The sequence below is a fragment of the Mytilus edulis genome, chromosome 1 (assembly GCF_963676685.1).
Source record: "Mytilus edulis chromosome 1, xbMytEdul2.2, whole genome shotgun sequence".
Lineage (NCBI taxonomy): Eukaryota > Metazoa > Mollusca > Bivalvia > Mytilida > Mytilidae > Mytilus > Mytilus edulis.
The window spans coordinates 3,040,544-3,061,748 of NC_092344.1; the positions used below are offsets into that span (position 1 = coordinate 3,040,544).

Sequence of the window (21,205 nt, forward strand, 5' to 3'; positions counted from 1 at the left end):
TTTTTTGTCAGCAGTGATAGGAAAGAAAAAAGGTTGGAACATATAATCTGATAATTTACACAGCAGATATTTCAATGAGCAAGGTTCTTTATTTGAAATCTGTACCGATATGTATAGTAGGTTAAGCCTGTCAACTTTTAGTAAAACCTTATTTTCATGTAGGCCAAGCATGAAATACAATACTGTTATCTTCTAATTATCCCCAGATACTGTTAATATCTTCTTCCTATTGTACTCAGATACTAGTTTGTACTATAAAACTTTAGTATAATATATAAAAAAGAAATTGCATCTGTTGTGTTTCAAGTGTAACCCATTTATGAAGTTAGACAGAAATTGTATCATATAATGATTATTTATAATTCTTGAAGAGCATGATATTATACAAATCATCATGCAATACTGAGCCTAATACAGCTGTATGGAAAACACAATGTCTGCAGACAATCAAAATATGAACTAATGCTGCTTATTTAACAAAATTTAAAAAAAGTCAATTTGATCACTTTGAAACTGTATTTGTCTACTTCACAAAATATTGTCAAACACTATTGTAGGAATTACACATGATATTTTAATGCCTTGCAATGACCTTCTTGTAAAAGCTAGTGGAGCTATTTACGCAATGCATATATAACACATTGACTGATCCTTCTGTAGTGATGGCTAGCTGTTCTGGCAAGTATAATTCTATGTCCATGGTATTGAAGGTGGTTAGTAGATGACCACTGTTATTCAGTATGTGTAATGTATGAATTTCCATGTCAGCCACAATTACATTGTCAATTGGTGTGGTAACTACTGACGTTGGGGAGAATCTTCTTTTCCAACTAGTTAACTGTAGAATTTACTCTATAGATATTGATGATTTCTGTCTTCCCAAACACCATCACTTTATTGTCACCTGCCACAAATATATTCCCATTATTGGTGCTGGTAATGTATGTTATTCTACGCCTGAATATAGGTTCATTGTCTTCATCCTTTTCATACCTTGTTAGATGTGTACCATCTGTATCCATAACAACGACCACAAAATCTGCTTCTACTATCACCCTGCCATCCTTTGTCACATGCACTATGACTACACCATTTGCTTCTCCGAAGTATATATAATCAGTCACTTTATTAGATCCAGCCTTGATCTGCTTCAGTCTTGGGTCAAATGTAGCCAGTAGAATATCATTGCCAGGAGTGACAGCTACACAAAATACAATGATGTTAAAACTTGATATGACTTTTACTTTATCTCTTGAGAGTTTAACATTATGTTGTGCTGGTGGTGATGTAAAGGGATGGGAACCTTTTACCTCTTCTCCATCAATCCATAGAGAATTATTAGTGGCTACTGTCAAATTCATGTAGTAATGATCATTAGTCTGATATTCCTTTACATCTTAAATCTTTACTTGGATTGTTGTAATGTCAATAACAGGATGTCTTTTCACAGCATGATCTTTGTCTTTACATCGGTCACACAGTTTTCACACCTCCATTTTAAATTTCCTGTTTACAAAGCTTTGAATTTTCGAAAAAAACTAAGGATTTTCTCATCCCAGGCATAGATTACCTTAGCCGTATTTGGCACAACTTTTTGGAATTTTGGATCCTCAATGCTCTTCAACTTTGTACTTGTTTGGCTTTATAAATATTTGGATATGAGCGTCACTGATGAATCTTATGTAGACGAAATGTGCGTCTGGCGTACTAAATTATCTTCCTGGTACCTTTGATAACTATTTACTTTAGGATTGCCATACTTACAGCCAATAGGAATTTGTGTTTGCTAAACTGGCTCTACTGAACACTGTGACCAAGTCTGGGCTTGAATCTGAGCCTGAGACTGGGCTATTGATGTTGACGATCCCATGATCTGAAAATATGATATAAAAGTTATATATATATAGGCAACTAAATCTAAACAAAAACAATGCACAACACGTAAGACAGAAAATTCATCAAACTGGAATCTATGATAGTGATGATGATGAGGAAAACAGCAATACAAATGAGGAACAAAATATCTATAATAGTAATATGTAGCTTCGTACAAAATTTCATTGATCAATCACAAGTAGATCCTATCAAAATAACTTTTAAGCAGAAAATTGGAAAGTTATCTCATTGGCGCTCATACCATATCTTCTTATATATACAGTCCGCCAAAAGTTAAGCACCACCTACTTTTATTGCATCGATTTTTTTTCAAATTTAAAAAATCAATTGTTCCTCGAAAAATAGAAAACAATCATATAGCAATTTTGCTAATGTATACCATAAACAAACCACAAATATAATTTTGGTCACTTATGAAGGTTCTATGCATATAGGTTTTTCGTTCATAGAAATAGTGTAAATTACACAATTAAGAAATGGAATTTAAGTTTCACTGTGATTTTATTTTTTTACAACAATTAATCACCCAATACCATTAAAATTTTCTACACATAATCTTTGGTATGTTTGGCAAATTTAATGTCAATATTTGAGTCAATAGCATGTGTAACAACCTCATTTCCGGTACAGTTTCATAACACGACCTATCTTTCTCGGTACAAGCCTTCAAAACTTTAGTTGAGGAAATCTGTTGCATTAAACAACAAATGCCACTTTTAAATCGACAAACTTTTGTAAAGGTGAATCTCTGCGATTGAGATTTCCGACAATGGCATCTCAGACATGTTTGATAGGGTTCATGCATGGAGTCAAGGAAGGCCAGAAATTAGTGTAAATGGCTGGTTGCTCTTTGGACTCGGTTAAAATTCTTGCCCTGCGTGGTATAGCGTTGTCATTCAGGTACAAGTGTCTTGACAATGTTGACGCAAGTGGGGGATTACTAAAATGACGGACTACAATATGTTAAGGCACCAAATCTCTGTATGTCTGTCCGTTTATGTTACCCTGCAGAATATGCATACCCAGCTTATAACGGTATAAGAAGCAACCCCGTACTGGAACACAACCAGCAATGCATGCAGTCCTTGTGCAAATATTGTTTTTGGTCATAGGCCGTTTTTCCCCCTGCGAAATTCGTATTATGGCGTCTTCTGGCAGTAAAGGAAACTGACTCCCATCTGACCAATGAGTGTTTTGTCAGGTTCTTATGTTCAAGCATAGATGTTCATTATCCCATTTAAACCTGACGGTAGAGTGCCTGCTTGAAGGTATAGGTCTGTTATACACCACGACGTGCTCTTCGTTTGCCTCTATAAAGTCGACGGACCAATGTACGAACACTTACACGACCACCTGGAGAAACAGTGTATTTATAATCGCACATATGACCTTTGATAAAAGGTTGGTTGACTGCTTTATCGGAGTGCAATCTTTTTGGTCGTAATGAATTTTTTTAGTGTATGTTAAAGGTAATTCATAACACCAAACATTAATAGTTTTTTTGCAATAGTTAAAAAAATATTGCCAGTTATATTTCGGTGGTGCTTAACTTTTGGCGGACTGTATATATGATAGTAATATGTAACATCATACAAAATATCATTGATCTATGACAAGTAGTTCTTATAACTAACTGACTTAATCAGAAAAAAATACTAATTAATTCAAAGTTACTAGAACATGACTTCAAAATTTTAACCAAACTGATATGAACTGATAGTAATACAACTTTATACAAAATATTGATCTATCACAAGAAGATCCTATCAAAAAACTTTCAAGTAAAAAACTTAACAATTGTTGACCAAGGCCTTCTTCACAGACTAGACAAAATTAAGCTCAATATGTGAACATGTAGAAGTTAAGTGTTAATTTCAAGAGATTTTCAAAGATTAGACAAAAATCAATAGAATGGAACTTAATATCAATTTGTTCTGTACTATGTGACGTATAAAGTTTCTGACGTCAGACACGCGAAGCAATGACTGTGTTTTTAGTTTGATAGATGCTTTTGTGCTTTTTTGTAAAGTTGTTTCTTTTAAAATTGTAACACAGTGATGACTGCTGTACCCATATTTTGACTATTTTATTTATTATGTCTGTTTTGTTCACGCATCGCGGTGAATATAATGGAATTTGATGAGACTGTTGTACAAGTGAGAGGTTTAGCGCTATAAAACCAGGGAATATCCACCATTTTCTACATTTGCAAATGCCTGTACCAAGTCAAGAATACTAGTATGACAGTTGTTGTCCATGCGTTTGATGTGTTATGTCATTTGATTTTGTCATGTGATTAGGAACTCTCCGATTGAATTTTCCTGAGAGTTCAGTAGTTTTGTGATTTTACTTTTATCATAGTTGACAAGGTTAAAATTAGCAATTGTTTTGTTTTCTTAAATATTTTAAATACATGGAATAGATCATTAACATTTCAAGTTTCTTTTGGCCGAACAGGCTGTTCATGGTAATCAAATGCTGCTCCTGGTGCAATATTTTGATTAACTTGTCCATTCTCATCATTTTTTTTTGAGGAAGCTGTATATTTTGCTGATGATCATTTTCATTTTGTACAGGGTCTTGTTCCTCTATATTCCGTTCCTCATTTTTATTGTTGTTTTCCTCATCATCATCACTATCATGATAGATTCTACTTTCGATAGATCAATGCTATTTTGTATGAAGTTGTATTAGTATCAGTACATATCAGTTCGAAGACTATTTTAAGGCCCTGACTCCTAGGACATGGTTCAGTGACCTTGAATTAATAAGCAATTATCAATATCAAGTTTTCCTGTTTGTATTGATAGGAACTTACAATATTTTCTATAGAGTAACACTTTCTGACCATCTATTTCTGTTGACCATTTTCAGGCCCTGGTCATGGTCTCTGTCCATCTGATTGCCTTTGTTCTGAATTTTATTCAAATAGGCAAGACATATCTCTGTGTCAACAGTTTATTAGTATGTGAGACTAGTATAATGAGAAAAAGATTGAGTTTATGTTTGGTGAAATTACAGATATATAATGAACTTGTAATATGTTTCATATCTCTCTGCTCTAGAAATAAGGATATTTGGTTTATGCTTTAGTTCACTTCCTTCTTTTTTTGCACAGATAATAAGTACAACTAGATAAACGTTTACTTGTATTTAAAGCAGTAGAATGTTTAAAATAGTCTTTTTTAAAAGACAATCAACATAATCTGAAATTTCTTGTGTAAATTGTCATCCATTTTAAAAACATTTACGGGTTGACATCCAACGACACAGCTCAATAGTTTTCCTTGTAGCTTGTTTAAATACTCAAGTTGAATTAGAATTAAAAAAAATATTGCATTCACCTTTCAAAGAGTGCAGAAGTCCCATATAGTAGACATAAAAACATGAAATAACTTTCAAAATTCGTTAGAATTGATTATTGTTTGTATTAGGGGAAACATTTATTATTTGATATCTTATTGTTTTCAATTAAATTTATGTTCTATTATAAATAAGTTTTAATTTAAAAAAAAAGTTTAAATGTTTTAGTCATTTCTAGTTTGGCAAAGTTTCAAAGTATAGATAAATATTGAAAACACTTTTGTATGTACACTTATGTTAATTTACCGTCCTTCAGTGTTTTTGATAAATGATTTCATATTAAGTTTAATAGGCTGCTGTTTTGTAGCTAGCTGCCATGGAGGCCTTTTTTTACACACATTTAGCCTTTAAAATTGTGACATGATGTTTTGCATTACTTTTAATTGAAAAAAATTAGAGTTGACCAATTATTTTTACAGGAGTTGTGCCCATGAACATATAAATTATATGTCTTGGGTGAATTCCAAAAACAGTGCTCTGATCTTAACATGTACTTTATTATAGAAAGTAACATTGTTTTTACAAACTAAATCATTTTGTTAGAGTTAAAAGGTATCTACATAACAATTTTTCTTCTTATTTACTTTCAATTTCATAATATCCAATGGTCGACTACATTATTGTAATAAAATTTCTTCCCTAAACTTTTCTTGCCCAGGTTTGGAGTATGTTGGCGGTGCAGGATTAATTAAATATGCAGCCAAGTCCAAATCTGATTGTGGATGTTAAATGATTGGCCTCAGATGTAGGGAAAGTGCTGTTATCTCAATTTTTATACGACCAACACATATTTTGGGTTCGTATAATGCTATGATGATGTCATTGTCGTCTGTGAAATCTTCAATTAAACTGCACTGTATTATAGATTTTTAAGATCCTTGACCACATTTTGTGTCAGAAAGCTGTATTACCAATTTATGTTAAAAATTTGATCACAATAAAAAATCAGACAGTATCAAGCTTGAATGTTGTGTCCAAATTTGCCCAAACTGTTCAGGGTTCAACCTCTGTGATCGTATAAGGCTGCGCTTAGTTGAGCATTTTATTGGCTTATATCTCTGAAACCAAAGCATTTAGAGTAAACCTAACTGGGTTAAAAGGTTGATCAGGTTGAGATCTATCTGGCCTGAAATTTGCAGATGAATCGGGCAATTCGTTGTTTGATTGCTGCCCCTGAATTTGTATTTTTAAGGAAATTTGCCGTTTAAGGTTATTATCTTGAATTATTATAGATAGAGATAAACTGTAAACAGTAATTATGTTCAGGAAAGTAAAATTTACAAATACGTCAACATAATCAAAATTGTCAGATGACCCCTTAAGGAGTTATTGCCCTCTATAGTCAATTTTTAACAGTGTTTTGTACTCTTTTACAAAAATCTTCTCCTCTGAAACTTCTAGACCAAATGAAACCAAACTTGACCACAATCATCATTAGGGTATTTAGTTTAAAAAAATGTGTCCGATGACCCTACCCGCCAACCAAGATGGCCGACATCGCTAAAAATAGTACATAGCGGTAAAATGCTTGTTTTGGCTCATATCTTTGAATCCAAAGTATTTAGAGCAAATCTGACGAAGGTTAAAAAAATAATAGGTCAAGAACTGTCTGCACTGAAATTTTCAGACCAAAGATGCAACCTGTTGTTGGGTCGCTACCCCTAAATTGGTAATTTTAAGAAAATTTTACAGTTTCTGGTTGTTATCTTCAATATTATTATAGATAGAGATAACCTGCAAACAGCAATAATGTACAGCAAAGTAAGATCTACAAATAAGCCAATATGACCAAAATGGTCAATAAACCCCTTTACACAGCTACTTTTCCATAGGTACTATTTCTGTACTAAAAAATTGCAGTACTAGAAATTTACTTTTAATATTGAGTACTATTTCTTTACTTTAAAACTATTGTAATATTTAGGTACTTGTAATTTACAGTACTTGATTTGTACTAAATTTTTTGTTACAGAAATAATACAATATTCCATGTTTGAAAATCATAACTTTAAGAGATTTGAAATAGAAAAACTTTCAAAATGCTGAAAATGTAACGGTAGTAACCAAAAATCTGTAGTACCTAAATTTCAAGACAAATAAAGTACTGTAAAATACAGGTACCTAAATATTACAATAATTTTAGAGTAACAAAATAGTACTGAATTTTAAAAGTAAATTTCCAGTACTACAAATTTTTAGTACAGAAATAGTATCTATGCAAAAGTAGCTGTGTAGGAGTTATTGCCCTTTATAGTAAATTTTGTAAGTTTTTACAAAATATTTTCCTCCGAAACTACTGGGCCAAGTTCATAATAGTTAGAGATAATTGTAAGCAGCAAAAATATTCAGTGAAGTAAGATCTACATACACATCATCATGACCAAAATACAATTTTGTCATGAATCCATGTGTGTCTTTTGTTTAATATGCACATAGACCAAGGTGATCGACACAGGTTCTTTGTAGCCTCTAGTTTCAATGAGCTTTGAACTTTCAACTATTTTGGCCTCGAGCATCACTGAAGAGACAATGATTCTTGAAATGCGGATTTTTTGCAGAAATGTTATTATCTTAAACTTTTCAAATAATACATCATGTTGGTGTGGAGTTTTAATTCCCCGAGGGTATCACCAGCCCAGTAGTCATTACTGATGTGCTGACATGAATTATAATTGGTACAGATATCTTTATAAATAAACTGTTTACAAAACTTTCGATTTTTTTCGAATTACTAAGGCTTTTCTACCTTAGAAATAAACTCCCTTAGCTGTATTTCGCAAAACAATTAGGAATTTTGATCATCAGTGCTCTTCAACTTCGTACTTTACTTGAACTTTTAAACTTTTTTTGATTCGAGAGTCACTGATCATTCTTTTGTAGACGAAACGCGCGTCTGCAGTAAATAAAAAATTTAATCCTGGTATCTATGATGAGTTTACTTAAAGTATATATTCTAGATACTGATATTGTTTATCATTTTAATTAAATGTAATGATGTTTTTGTTATAAACCCTTCTGTTTAATCCATTTTTAGAAATACACTTTTAGCGTAGATAAATTAGTACTTAAACATGCCACCATTGTGTTATTATTTTGTATACTTGTTTTTTAATTTGTGCTTTGTATATAGAGTGTATATAACCAATTTTGTTTTTCTATGTTGAAATAGTTATTTTCCTATAGTGATTAAGATTATATAATAATGTTGACTGCTGTACCTTGATTTTTTTCAAACGTTAACTTATACTATCTGTTTATTTTGCTCACACACTGTTGTCAATATAATGGGATTTCATGCGACTGTCATACAAGTGAAAGGTTTGCCTAGCCATGAAACCATGCAGTTACATGCACCATTGTCTACCTTCGGACATGACTGTACCAATTTAGGAATATGACATTTGTTTACATTCGTTTGATGCATGTGAGCTTTTGATTTTACCATGTACTTATAAAATACTTCCGTTTAAATTTCCCTTGGAGTTCGTTATTTTTGTTATTAGCCTTTTTTTCAAACTTGGTTCAACAGATTTTATAGCCACCCAACTATTACAGAAAAGGCTTTAGAAAAAAATCTATTTAACCTGTTGAAAAGTCGTACATTAACAGTGTAAACATTTTTCAACTCTCTCAGCATCATGAACATCGTTAATGGATACCGATACATTATAAACTTGTGAGGGTTGTGTAATCAATGTAAGACGGCAATTGACGTCATTATACATTATACATTTCAGTTCTAGATTACAGTCTTATATTATACATTTCAGTTCTAGATACAGTCTACTATTGTCCATTTCCTCTACAAAGAAATACACATGCTAAGAAGTGTTAATGGAAGAAGGAATATATTTATAAAAATCAACATTTTACTCTTTACTGAAATTTAAAAATATAAATTCTGATGATAAATGTAAGGTGGTTTTGTTCAGTTCTAAGAAGCACGTGTCATCACTGAGTATATTCCTGGATCTTTTAATTAAAAAATATATATAAAAAAGCGAACATAAGGTATGTAATCTTATTACAGTAAGCTAGAAATGTGAAGATTTAAGTTGCTTTTTCTGATATGTTAATTGATTATTTATATTCTTTATGAGTTTTCTGTTTTAGCGGTTCTTCAAAGTTTTATACAATTCATAACACTATTTAAGTCTCCAAAATGTATCGTTATGGTGTATTAAAATTTGAATCGTTAATGAATATGTACCAATCAGTTACCAAAAATAAAACATTGTAATACCGAGTAGCTAAAAGAATTAATTGATAAGTTACCTAAGGAGTATTGTATTTCAAAAGAACAATCATAAATTATCAAAGAACAATCATAAATTATCGTACAACATGGTAACCAAATAATTACACTGTAATACAAATCAGGTAAGCAACAAATGAAAAAGTTCTGAAATTAAACGGTCTAACTGAATAATTTCTTGACCTGTTTCCGATTTTATGCAATATATAAATATTCATCAATTAATTAAAACTGTGAAGGTTAATATCAAACAATGGAAAAATAAAGGCCAATAAAGAAACAAATGTGTTTGGATAACTGAAAAATTTCTTGACCTGTTTCCGATTTTATGCAATATGCAAATATTCATCAACTAATTAAAACTGTGAAGGTTAATATCAAACAATGGAAAAATAAAGGCCAATAAAGAAACAAATCTGTTAACTTTGGATAACTGAATAATTTCTTGACCTGTTTCCGATTTTATGCAATATGCAAATATTCATCAATTAATTAAAACTGTGAAGGTTAATATCAAACAATGGAAAAATAAAGGCCAATAAAGAAACAAATGTGTTTGGATAACTAAATAATTTCTTGACCTGTTTCCGATTTTATGCAATATGCAAATATTTATCAATAAAGCAAAACTGTGAAGGTTAATATTTTCATTTCTGTTTATATAGCAAGTGACGCGTTGTTACTCTGTCGACGCACTTAATATCGCCGCTTTAATTAAGAGTTACAACGATTCCGCCAGTTATTGTTTGTTTTCTTGATTTGTCTTTTGTTAATTGATTTGCGATATTTGAACATCGATACACTACTTTCAACTCAATGTTAGTTATAAATTTAAGATGATCTAACACACAAATGTCTACATTAAGAAATGCCTGTTCCAAGTCAGGAATATGACAGTTGTTTCCCATTCGTTTGATATGTTTGAACTTTTGATTTTGCTATTTGATAAAAGACTTTCCGTTTTGAATTTTCCGTAGAGTCCGGTATTTTTCTTTGAAATATCTAATCAATATGAATGCGAAAAAATGATCCAAATAAACTCATCAGCGTTTGCAGACAGAACAAATAACTTTGTTATGAGAATATCAGCGTGTCACTAGAAATGATTAACGGATTTACGTTTGCATGCATAAAAGGTCACCCAAACATAAACCCTAATTGGGTGTTTCAGATCCTACACGTAGGACAAGTATTTATCTCTGTGGTTGTCGTTTGTATTTGTGTTACATATTTATTTTTCTTTAAATTTTGTACATGAATAAGGCCGAGACAATTATTTTTTTAATTTCCCATTTCAACTTAGTTTCAAACTTTTGAGGCAAAACATGCTCACAATTCCACATGATTTATATGTGACTGTTTCGTGTCAGGTACTGATAGCCTTTGTCATATTGTAATTTCAAATAGTTCAATGAAAACAAATTGACCACAATTATGTGTACACTTTAATTTAAACTGTAATTGTACTGCTCCTCGGGGCGTCTTGATTGACAAATAAAAAAATGTTGTTGTGTTGTTGTTGTTGTTACGAGGTTTGTGTGTCTGTACAATTACCGAAGTGGTTGAGTCTGACATACTGTTGGGTTGCCGTCTCATGCATTTCCACTATAATGATTTAATTATTCTAATTTCTTCTGAGTGTCAGGAAAACGAAACTAAATCAGGAGCTCTTCTTGAACATGCATGAGATATTTGTCACTGGAAGTTAAGCAACCAACACTCAATTAATTGTCGATCAGAAACAGACGTGACTAGCGCACATACTACGTATAATGATATTGCTTTTTATCGTACACTTCATTTCACATCCCCACTGCTTTACATCTGTCTACAACGTATATCTTTTACATAACGATCTGTATAAACTTTAAGATTAAGTTTATAATCATGTTGTGAACTGAATATTATTTTGCAAAAGTACAATAAATTATTATTGCCAGTAAAAAAGATTACCAAGAGTTTTAAGTTATCCGAGAAAATTTGTTGAAATGTCAAAAGCACATTATGTGATTAATCTATATGTATGTGATAGTTCATCATTTTATTTTTTTACTTTTGTTGTGTCGTGTATTCAGCAGTGTGGATTTAGTTTATAAATTTCTAAACTTAGCATTTTATCCATATTCATTCGTCTAATTTGACCTCAAACACATATGTGCTTGAAGTTTAATGTTTACTGTCGTTTAGTCTTTCCATCGAGTCAAGAAATCATATACAAGTACAGTCTTACTTAACATAATTGGTCTTTTTTATGTTTTCAAACTTTAAATAATGTTTTATGATTTGATTCGTTCGGTACAATTTATATCGCGAAAATAAAAGAGAGACAGAAGATACCAAAGGCTTATTCAAATTCATAAATAGAAGGCAAACTCGACGAAATGCGGAAAAAACCAAACAAAGTCATTAATTATGGTGTTCAAATTACATAAATCGAGAAAAGAGAAGCAAATCCAGGTAACAAATAGACCCATGTTATGTCAATAGTTAAATACAAAATGTTGCAAAACACTTCAACAAACGACAAGACAAATATGTGGTTGTTCCCGCAGATAAAGCCCCAAACAATATAGTTTTTGGGAATCTCATTACATAAACTGCTTGATAAATGAATTAGGTATTGACAGTTGACAGGAAACTCAACATATACCCTCACAACACTTACCAAAGAGGAAATCCGGGATAATGATAGGTCTGTTCTATTTTCCTTTGCAATTTCAACCAAAGTGAAGAACTGGATCTGCCATCACTGTATTGGATACTAAACTACATTAGTGTTCTTACAAACAACGGTATATGGCTGGAAATTCAAAGTGCTCTACGAAACCACTTTCTAAATTTTAAACATCAATTTTATTAGCAACCAAAACCGGGCTTCAAAGTTATTGTGAAACTGCCTATTCTAGAGGTAGCGTTAATCAGATGTCGATACTAATAATTCAACATTTGGTTACTTGTTGAACGCAACTATCACATCGAACTAGAGCTAAAGGATACAACAGATGCAGTTAAGTTTGCCTCATATTGTTACGGTTTAGGGTATAAGCTGTAGGTTTGTATATACGACTGTTTCAGGCTACTCAGTAAACACTCTATTCTATTTTCGCGTTCGTCGTTTACTGGTAGCCAACGCGTATACAAAAACATTTGATGAAAATTGTGTATACTTATGTATTGTTGTTGTATGTAAATATTGTTAGTAAGGTCTTTGGGAATAATAGTATAATAAGAGTTCGTCTTCATTGTTTGACCATGGAGGGAGAGGGGGGGGTCCCTGACTGAACGACTGTTCTCACCTTCTGTTTACCCTTATTTCAAACGTTCCCGCTTTATTACCTTGTAATTTTATTAGCGTAAGGCCATGACGGCATGAATATTGTAACCGGGGCCCATACATTCTAGGAGTAAGCTTAGATAAGTCCCGTTTGTCCTTTTCCCGACTCGACAGAATGTCAACATTCCGATCGCCGCCATTTGCATCACTATGTTTATTGACGTCGGTGACCTAATGACCTGAGATCAGCATCCAATCAGCATAACGTAATTTGCCCACCATCTCCATAGGGGCACGAGACGTTGGTGGGACAGAGATATAAAAGCTAGTGCACAACAGTCTTCAGATAGACTGCGTCCCGCTACCAGGGCAGTCACTCCTGATACCAAGGAAACTTACCAAGGCAAACCAAAAGTGCTGCAGTCGACGCAACCCGTAAATGACATGTATCTTTGATTGTATGCATCCCCGTTGGATTGATGGACCAAACCATGATTGACCTAGATGTTTTACTACGTTAACTACGATGTTGACAAACGATTAACATACCAAAAAAGGGGGCCTCTGTATATTTTATTAAGTGTTCTGTTGGGTTTTTAAGTGATTTATACTTGGAATAGTATTGAATGTTTTGTATATAATAAATTGTGAAGCTTAATTAATCTTGTTATCTGTTGTACATGTATTAAGTAAGTCAATGTTGATGTGATTCTGTGATACCATATTTAGACCAGTGCCTTAACTGTTTTGTCTGCTAAGCTACCATAGTATTAACCATTTTGCCAGCTACGCTACCAGTATTACTTAGTTTGTAACTCGACACCAGAGTTGACAGATCTATATTTGAATTTACAAAGAGTATAGTAACCAGGGTGTTAACCTTATATAAATACTTTTACTTTTGGGACACCCCCGTCCCGTAGCAATATCTTGACTTACATCTAGAAATTGACAACATAGGTCGTTTGAAAACTTTACGACAAAAGAGATGATTTCAGCTTCCCAATTGTTAACTTTCCATTTCTATGTAGCAACATTCCAACAGCGCCTGCATACGGAGTATATATCTCCCAATTGATACGATATTACCGAGCTTATAACTACTATAATGATGTCCTTGATAGAGAGTTGCTGCTCTAAAGGAAGCTATTAAACCAAGAGTTCCAATATTTTACGGACGCCATCACGAGTTGGTTGACTGTAACGGAATATTCGTTATACAGATGATTTTGGATATGTTCCTCATGTCGTAACTACAATCCCATTCCCTTTTCACGATTTAACATACCGACTTAGACTATATACTAGGTTTGTAATAATATAAGCAACACGACGGATGCAACATGCGAAGCATGGTGAGGTTCCTGTAGCTTAGTCTTTTAGTTTTCAATGTTGTGTCTCGGTACTATTATTTGTCAGACTATTTTAGATTTATAAGTTTGAATGTACCTCTGGTATCTTTCACCCCTCTTTGAAGAGTAAGCCTGTCTTGCTATGCATACATTACCCTCAATGCAGAACTCATTAAAGATGTCACACTCGGTAATAGGAAACAATCAATATCTTAGGATGTTATGCCTTATTACCTTCTGTTACATTCTAAAAATTTATAAGATAATCAAATAAAAGTAATCTAAACTTATATCGTCTCGCTACAAAAATTTCTTGAAAATTCTCAAATAATGTAGATGTTCAAGTGTTTAACATGAATTATTTATATCAATATTTTTGAAATATGTTATTGAATGTATGTATTATCTGTCCTTTTTAAGTGTTTCTTGTATGTACTATAAAAGCTGGAGATTTAAAAAAAAAAACATTTTTTTTAGGACAAAATTGATCTTATTTTCCAATTTGATGTTTTCACATATTTTACATATATATGGTCTTATCCAATGATACAGTTATTAGATAGATATAGGAAGATGTTATATATATATATCTCCGAACAATTCAGTTATCACACATGTTGAAAAAATCATTTATACCAACTGTCAAAATATTAACATACAGAGACATCATGTGATTACAAGTAAGCAAAAACATACACGTAGTTAATGAAACATCAAGAAAAATGTTATGAAAATGTGATTTGAATAAAACTGACAATCAATCAACCCGCAATAAAGTGTTTTTTCCCCTTCATTTTGATATCATATATTACAGTCTATACACGTCATAACGTAAAACAACAACCATTTCTTGTCTCTTGATTGAACGCTTTGTAATCCTCAAGACAATTGCATAAACGAGTCACAACACCAATGTACATCCAAGACGTTTTGCACGTTTTACTTCAAACTGGAGGCATAGGGACGATACAATAGTTTTCTGATAGATTGGCCGGTAAATGTTACGTTATTTATATCGAAAAAAACCTGATGTTAATCTCTTTATTAACTGTTATTCCAACGGTATAATGACGTCAATTTCTAGTTCTAGGAATGTAGTAAACCAGAAATAAATGGGTTTATAAAAAACACCAGTGTAAAACAAACATTTTGAAGTATGTTCGCACGTATCAATCCCTTTCAGCCTGGTCGAATATATCATGGACAAGCAACAAGTTTATCCAGTATCACAATTCAATGTGGATACCGCCGGATCACATAGTAATGGATATATCTTTAACTTCATTGCTTGTTAAAAATGGACAAAATACAATGAAATAATAAGAAAAACCCAGAAACTCTTCAGTTAAGAGGAAACGACGAAGAGACAACTAACAGTACAGACAAAATACTACATTCAAATCAAGACTAAGCAACACGTAACCTACCAAAACCAGTTATAGACTATAGTCTAAGATCATAAAACGTAATATAAATAGTTTTGTTAAATGTATGATATTCAACTGAGTTAAAATTTAAAGAGTCATGACGTTTTTCTTATTACAACCAATTCTATATGTTTGTATGTTTGTTTTGTTTGCTTATGACAGATGAACTTTACCTAAGATGAACGAGACAGTAAAGAACGAGTCAGATGGAGGCCAGATTGGCGTACAAACAGCTGAGATCTTGTTGAATCGTGAGGATCAATGGGTATACCTTGCAGTTGGTCTAGTCACACTTGTCATCGCAGCTGGTTGTGTAGGTATGTGAACTTTGCCATATGTTTTAAAAACTAGCATCTTTTTTCAGAAATTAGCATTTTAATCTTTGTAGCAACTAAGCAGTTGTTTAGCATGAGAATCAGCAGATTCAAATTTTAGAAAAATGTCTAAAAAATTTTGTATCCGTTATCGTCTATATTCAAAATTGATTGACAATTTTAACTGGACCTAAAAACAGAAATCGTATACACGATAATAAATGTAATGTACCAAATCAGGAAAATTATAGTTGTTATCCGTTTCTATGTATTGTTCAACTTGGCGTTTGTTTCTGTTTTCCTGTTATAGTTGATTTGTTTCCTTTTGTTTTAATTTGTATACTGGATTTGTTTTCTCTTAATCGATTTATGACTTTTGAATAAAGGTACAGATCTAACATTGTTGCCTTTAATTATATAATTTGAAAAAGAGGGGAGGATATCAAAGGAATATTCAATATCATATATCGAAAAAAAAAATGTGAAAACAACAAAATGACAACGAAGAAAAGACAAACAGTACTCAACAAACAAATAAATTACAATAGCAACACGAATGCTAAGAAATGTATCTTCCTTCGGCATAGACCTTCTTCCTTATCAGGGTATGCCTCTACTTTTTCCTATTTAATTTTCTAAGCTCTTCGACGGTTAAATTAGCTTTTGGAGCTCGGAATATTTTGTCCCCGTTCATCATTGAAGATATATTGCTTGTCGAAATGCGCATCTGGCGTAAACATACCGTTTATTTTATTATGTAGCATTTTACAATGAAATTATGATACTTTGCATATCTATCCTGAGCAACTAAGATCACAACAAGAGGAAAAAATTATACTAACTCTTTTGGAAAAGCTTTTTGGTTATCTCGCCTTAAATGGGGTACTTCAATTGTATTATATCTTTGAAAATGACCGAGTTCTATATCTACATATGACCAGACTCAATTTTCCTAGAATAAACTGCTGCGCTTCCTTGAATAAGATTTCATATGATCTTATCGTGCCACAATAAGTTATCTTAAATAAAAACATATCCTATTTTGTTTAAATAAACAATTTCAAATACAATCATTCTTGTCTCATTTTAAATATCCATTCTTTGTATGATGTTATCTTGCCACAATCAATTTTCTTTAATAAAACATCCTATTTTGTTTAAATAAACACTTACAAATACAATCATTCTTGTCTCATTTTAAATATCCATTATTTGTCTATTTCAAATACCTAATTATTTTTCAATCTTGCATTGCCAATGTGGAGTACGATAGTAAGAGAACTAGGCGGAACAATTTTATTTGACAAACACAGAAGGTTATCGTTCTTTTTGTATCTTTCAATTTCTAGTTGGTCTAGGGTTTGAATGAGTATGCCACTAGTTATCTTAACAGGCTTAATGGCAAGGTGTTTAATTCCCCCAAATTACCTCCAAATTAAATCGAGTCGATAAAACTAAACGCTCACTTTTACTTTATTTTACCTTTTAAACTGTTTTTATTCAAAAGTCGACGACGAGTCTTTTATAGACGAAAAGCGCGTCAGGCAAAATGTAATCCTGGTTAATACGATGAGTTGTCTATATAACTGCCAACTTCCATATTGCTGATAACCACCTCCTATTTTATACACTAGTTATATGATGTAGTTATACCAGTTTGACATAATTCTAGGTTCTATGAAATGGGGTTTCTGAGGAGGACTCTAGGAAAGAAGATTTGCATACTTGTATATTCAAAAATGCTGTGTCAGCAGTTACACATATAAGGTTTCCGAAAGCTCCATCGTGACAAAGTGGGTAGCAGAACTAGTAGTTCTATTGACAATGTTTGGATAGTATATTTAGAGGAATGAATAAGGGATATGATGAATAAATCCATGACAGAACATCCCTATACTTACCATGCTTACTAAACCCAAAAGCAAAAGAATACTTCATTTTGTGCTGACATTTTTAATGATATTGACACTATAACAATTGCAAATAATGATTCAATGCATTATGAAACATAGCAACATCTCCCATAGCAGTTGACATAGTAAACTTAATAGTTTTATCGCGTGTTAAAATATTGTCTGATGTAATTACATGCAAGATGTTATCGTATTAATCATGTTAATTTGGATCTAAATTTAATGTGTTTGACAAATCATAATACTTTAAAAAAAAATTATAAGCAACAAAATATTCATATATTTGAGTTCAATTTCATAACGCATAATAAATATTGTTCCTATCAAGAGAAGACAAAAAAGAGATAAGTCAGACTTAATGTACATTTTAAGTAAAACGTCCGCAGATTCTTATTCATATTCGATTGCCATGAGAAGAATGATTTATCTATAACGACAATAGGTTCAGATTAGTGTATTGTAATGGCCCATAATTTATAAAACGTATATACTGCATGTATCTCATCAAACTGCAAGGATATTTAGGACACAAACGAGTTTAATTGACTTCAACAGTCGCTTCTCGTACGGAACCAAAACTATTTTAGAAAAAATCTACCTTTTTTCTTAACGGTGACACAAAACATATTATACTGTTGGTCAGAGATTGCATTTGTTTTTGATTGGTAAGTGTGTGTATATTCTTATTTATACTTGTGTCAATTTCAGGTCTTCTCATAAAAATGTCATCTTTTAAACGTTGTTAGTCCTGTAAAAAAATCCAGATTTTAATGTTTACATTTCAGGAAATGTTATGGTTTTGTTAGCAGTTAGGAAAGTAAAGAAACTACAAACAGTGTCAAATATGTTTGTGATGAACCTGTCGGTCTGTGATTTGCTCAGTGTTTTATGCGTACTACCCTTCAATATATATACATACATAGCCGATGGATGGTTTATAGCAACGTCTTTATGCAAAATTATAGGATTTCTAGGGTACACATTAACTGGTTAGTTGCATTTAACTAAAATATCACGAAATAAATAAAAACACACAAAAAATATAACGAAATAACCAACACCAAATAAAAAAACAAAAAGCGACAACCAATAAAACAACAGAAAACAGACAAGACGTAGAACGTTTTTTTAATATTTATAATGGCAAAACGAACTTCTTAAATAAAATAAAAAATATCAAAAAAGTAACATTTTGCTATCACACAGCTATAATAGAGGAAATCTTTTGATATGTGTTTTTCTTAAATATAATCTAACGTACAGTTATTTCCACCATGGCAAACATCAAATGATTTCCAGATTTCTGACCCATTATTCATTACCTTTATATTAAACAGTATGAAAAAAGTATTAGTCTATCTATTTTTGTTTCAAATATAAATGCCAACTTCTATATAGCTTATGTCATCACTTTATAGTTGATTTGGCTATTTAACTGATTCGGCCGTCGCTGATGAGTTTGATGTTAACGTGATGCCATTCTGGCGTACAAATGTGACTTAAATGTGTTTTTGGACTTCTTTGATAAACAGAACAGTAGATTTAGAATTTAATTGATTTTTGGTGTAAACTATATTATTCTATGTAGACAGTATTTCCCAAAGTGTTTTTTTCCCTAATGTAAGTGATGTATAGATGTCAACGTATTTTTGGTTCAATATATTTTGATTAAATCGTATGTTTTTTTTTCTTATCGGAATGTTTTTTCTTTACATAATCTATATTAACGGTGTTACTTTTTACTTAAGATCCATTTCTACAAACATTTATCCTGGCAGAATTTCATGTAATGGTTTCATATCTCAAAATAATTGAAAAAACAGTAATTCCATGACTAATGGGTCATTTTGTATTCCTAGATGACGTAGTTTCGCACGTCATAGTAAGCTGTAATAAAAACAAAGTAGATGCTGCATTATTGAAATGGATTAAGGATTAAGACGATCTGTAATTATTGAAGACAATTGAGATAAAAGTATAAATTTTATGTTTGTACTAATAAATTTATTATTTATCTATATTTTAGGAACGACAATTATAACTATAACCTTGATAGCATACAATCGATGTAAACTTGTACTGGATCCAGGTGGCTATAAGACATTGTACACCAACCGGAACATCACTATAATGTTAGTAATATCTTGGTTTGTACCAGTCCTGTGTTTGGTTCCAGCTCTCACAGGCGTTTGGGGGAATTTTGGTTATGTTGCCATGATGGTCTCATGTAATTTATTACTGGACCACAAAAATCAACTTTTTAAAATATTTCTTATGATTGTCAGAGCGGTGATTCCATGCGTACTTATTGTCTATTACTATGTGAGAATATATCATACCACGTTGAGAAGTCATCACCGTTTAAAACAAAAGAGTCGACAGCTTTCGTCGCTTGGTATTCATAAACAGCGATTAGAAATGCGCATGACTAGAATGATGTTGATAATCTTTATAGTGTTTGCTCTTTCCTATTTTCCATGTACAATTACTGGTATTGTGGACTGGAATACAATTTTATCGAAGCAATTTCACATGTTTTGCCAGTTATCTGTATGTATAGGAAGCGCTATAAACCCTCTCATATATGGATTGATGAATTTGCAGTTTAGAAATGCATATATCCGAATATGTTGTTTGAAGAAACTATCAGAAACAAAACTCACATCAAAGACACTCAACCGCATATGATTTAAGATAATCTTATTCGGAGACGAACAGCCAAAAATTATCTGAATACTTCCAATTATAGATCAACTTCAAAAGTTGAAATTAAAAAAAAAACGGGTAATGAATGGTGTCATTGTGAAATATGTCAAGTATATCGAACAATAAATGACTTGATTTATCTTACCTCCTATACATTTCTAGGAATATGATTGGTTAAAAGCGTCAGCGTGGAGACGGTGTATATTACATATTAGGTTAGTAGGGAGGCGGGGTTTATTTCATACACGGTTATTAGTGGAGTTACGTCCCTTTATATTCCATATTAGGTAAGAAAGAAGGCGGAGCTTATGTCATACACGGTTAGTAGTGGTGTTGCGTCCCTTCATCAAAACAAAATAGTACTGAGAAAAATCTTAAAGGTTTCAACAGACGAAGAAATTGATGATTAAGATTGAAATAAATTCATAAAACACATTTAAACCAAACAAGTTGTTATTGCTGGCATCTGTTTTTGTAGGATCAATGAAAGTAGTTTCTTAATGCTAAGTGTATTGTAGACTTGCTCATTTTGATAGGTCACTATTCTAAATTTCACACGTTAAGATAGTCGGTAAGATAAATTCGTTACATAGTGTGCTGGTGACGTAATACGGTATATATTAGGTCAGTTAATTCCATATGGGGACTCGAGCTTCGCTCTCACCCCATATGGAATTTACTGACCCCATATGGACCGTATTAGGT

At 32.1% G+C, this 21,205-nt stretch overlaps 1 protein-coding gene across 1 annotated transcript; it reads left to right on the top strand.

Annotated features, from left to right (window-relative positions):
- The first annotated feature begins 8,985 nt into the window (after positions 1-8,985).
- LOC139519061 (G-protein coupled receptor moody-like) lies at positions 8,986-20,604 on the top strand. Its single transcript, XM_071310835.1, has 4 exons — positions 8,986-9,270; positions 15,730-15,884; positions 18,580-18,783; positions 19,821-20,604. Exons 2-4 carry the CDS (start codon positions 15,746-15,748, stop codon positions 20,480-20,482), a joined length of 1,005 nt encoding a protein of 334 aa, XP_071166936.1. The 5' UTR covers positions 8,986-9,270; positions 15,730-15,745; the 3' UTR covers positions 20,483-20,604.
- The last annotated feature ends 601 nt before the right edge of the window (positions 20,605-21,205 follow it).

What these genes read in the sequence shown, in the direction of transcription:
- LOC139519061 (XM_071310835.1), top strand. Translation starts at nt 15,746, where the DNA reads ATGAACGAGACAGTAAAGAACGAGTCAGATGGAGGCCAGATTGGCGTA. An exon ending in CATCGCAGCTGGTTGTGTAG is followed by an intron (nt 15,885 to 18,579) that starts GTATGTGAACTT and finishes TTTACATTTCAG; the next exon opens with GAAATGTTATGGTTTTGTTA. An exon ending in TCTAGGGTACACATTAACTG is followed by an intron (nt 18,784 to 19,820) that starts GTTAGTTGCATT and finishes TCTATATTTTAG; the next exon opens with GAACGACAATTATAACTATA.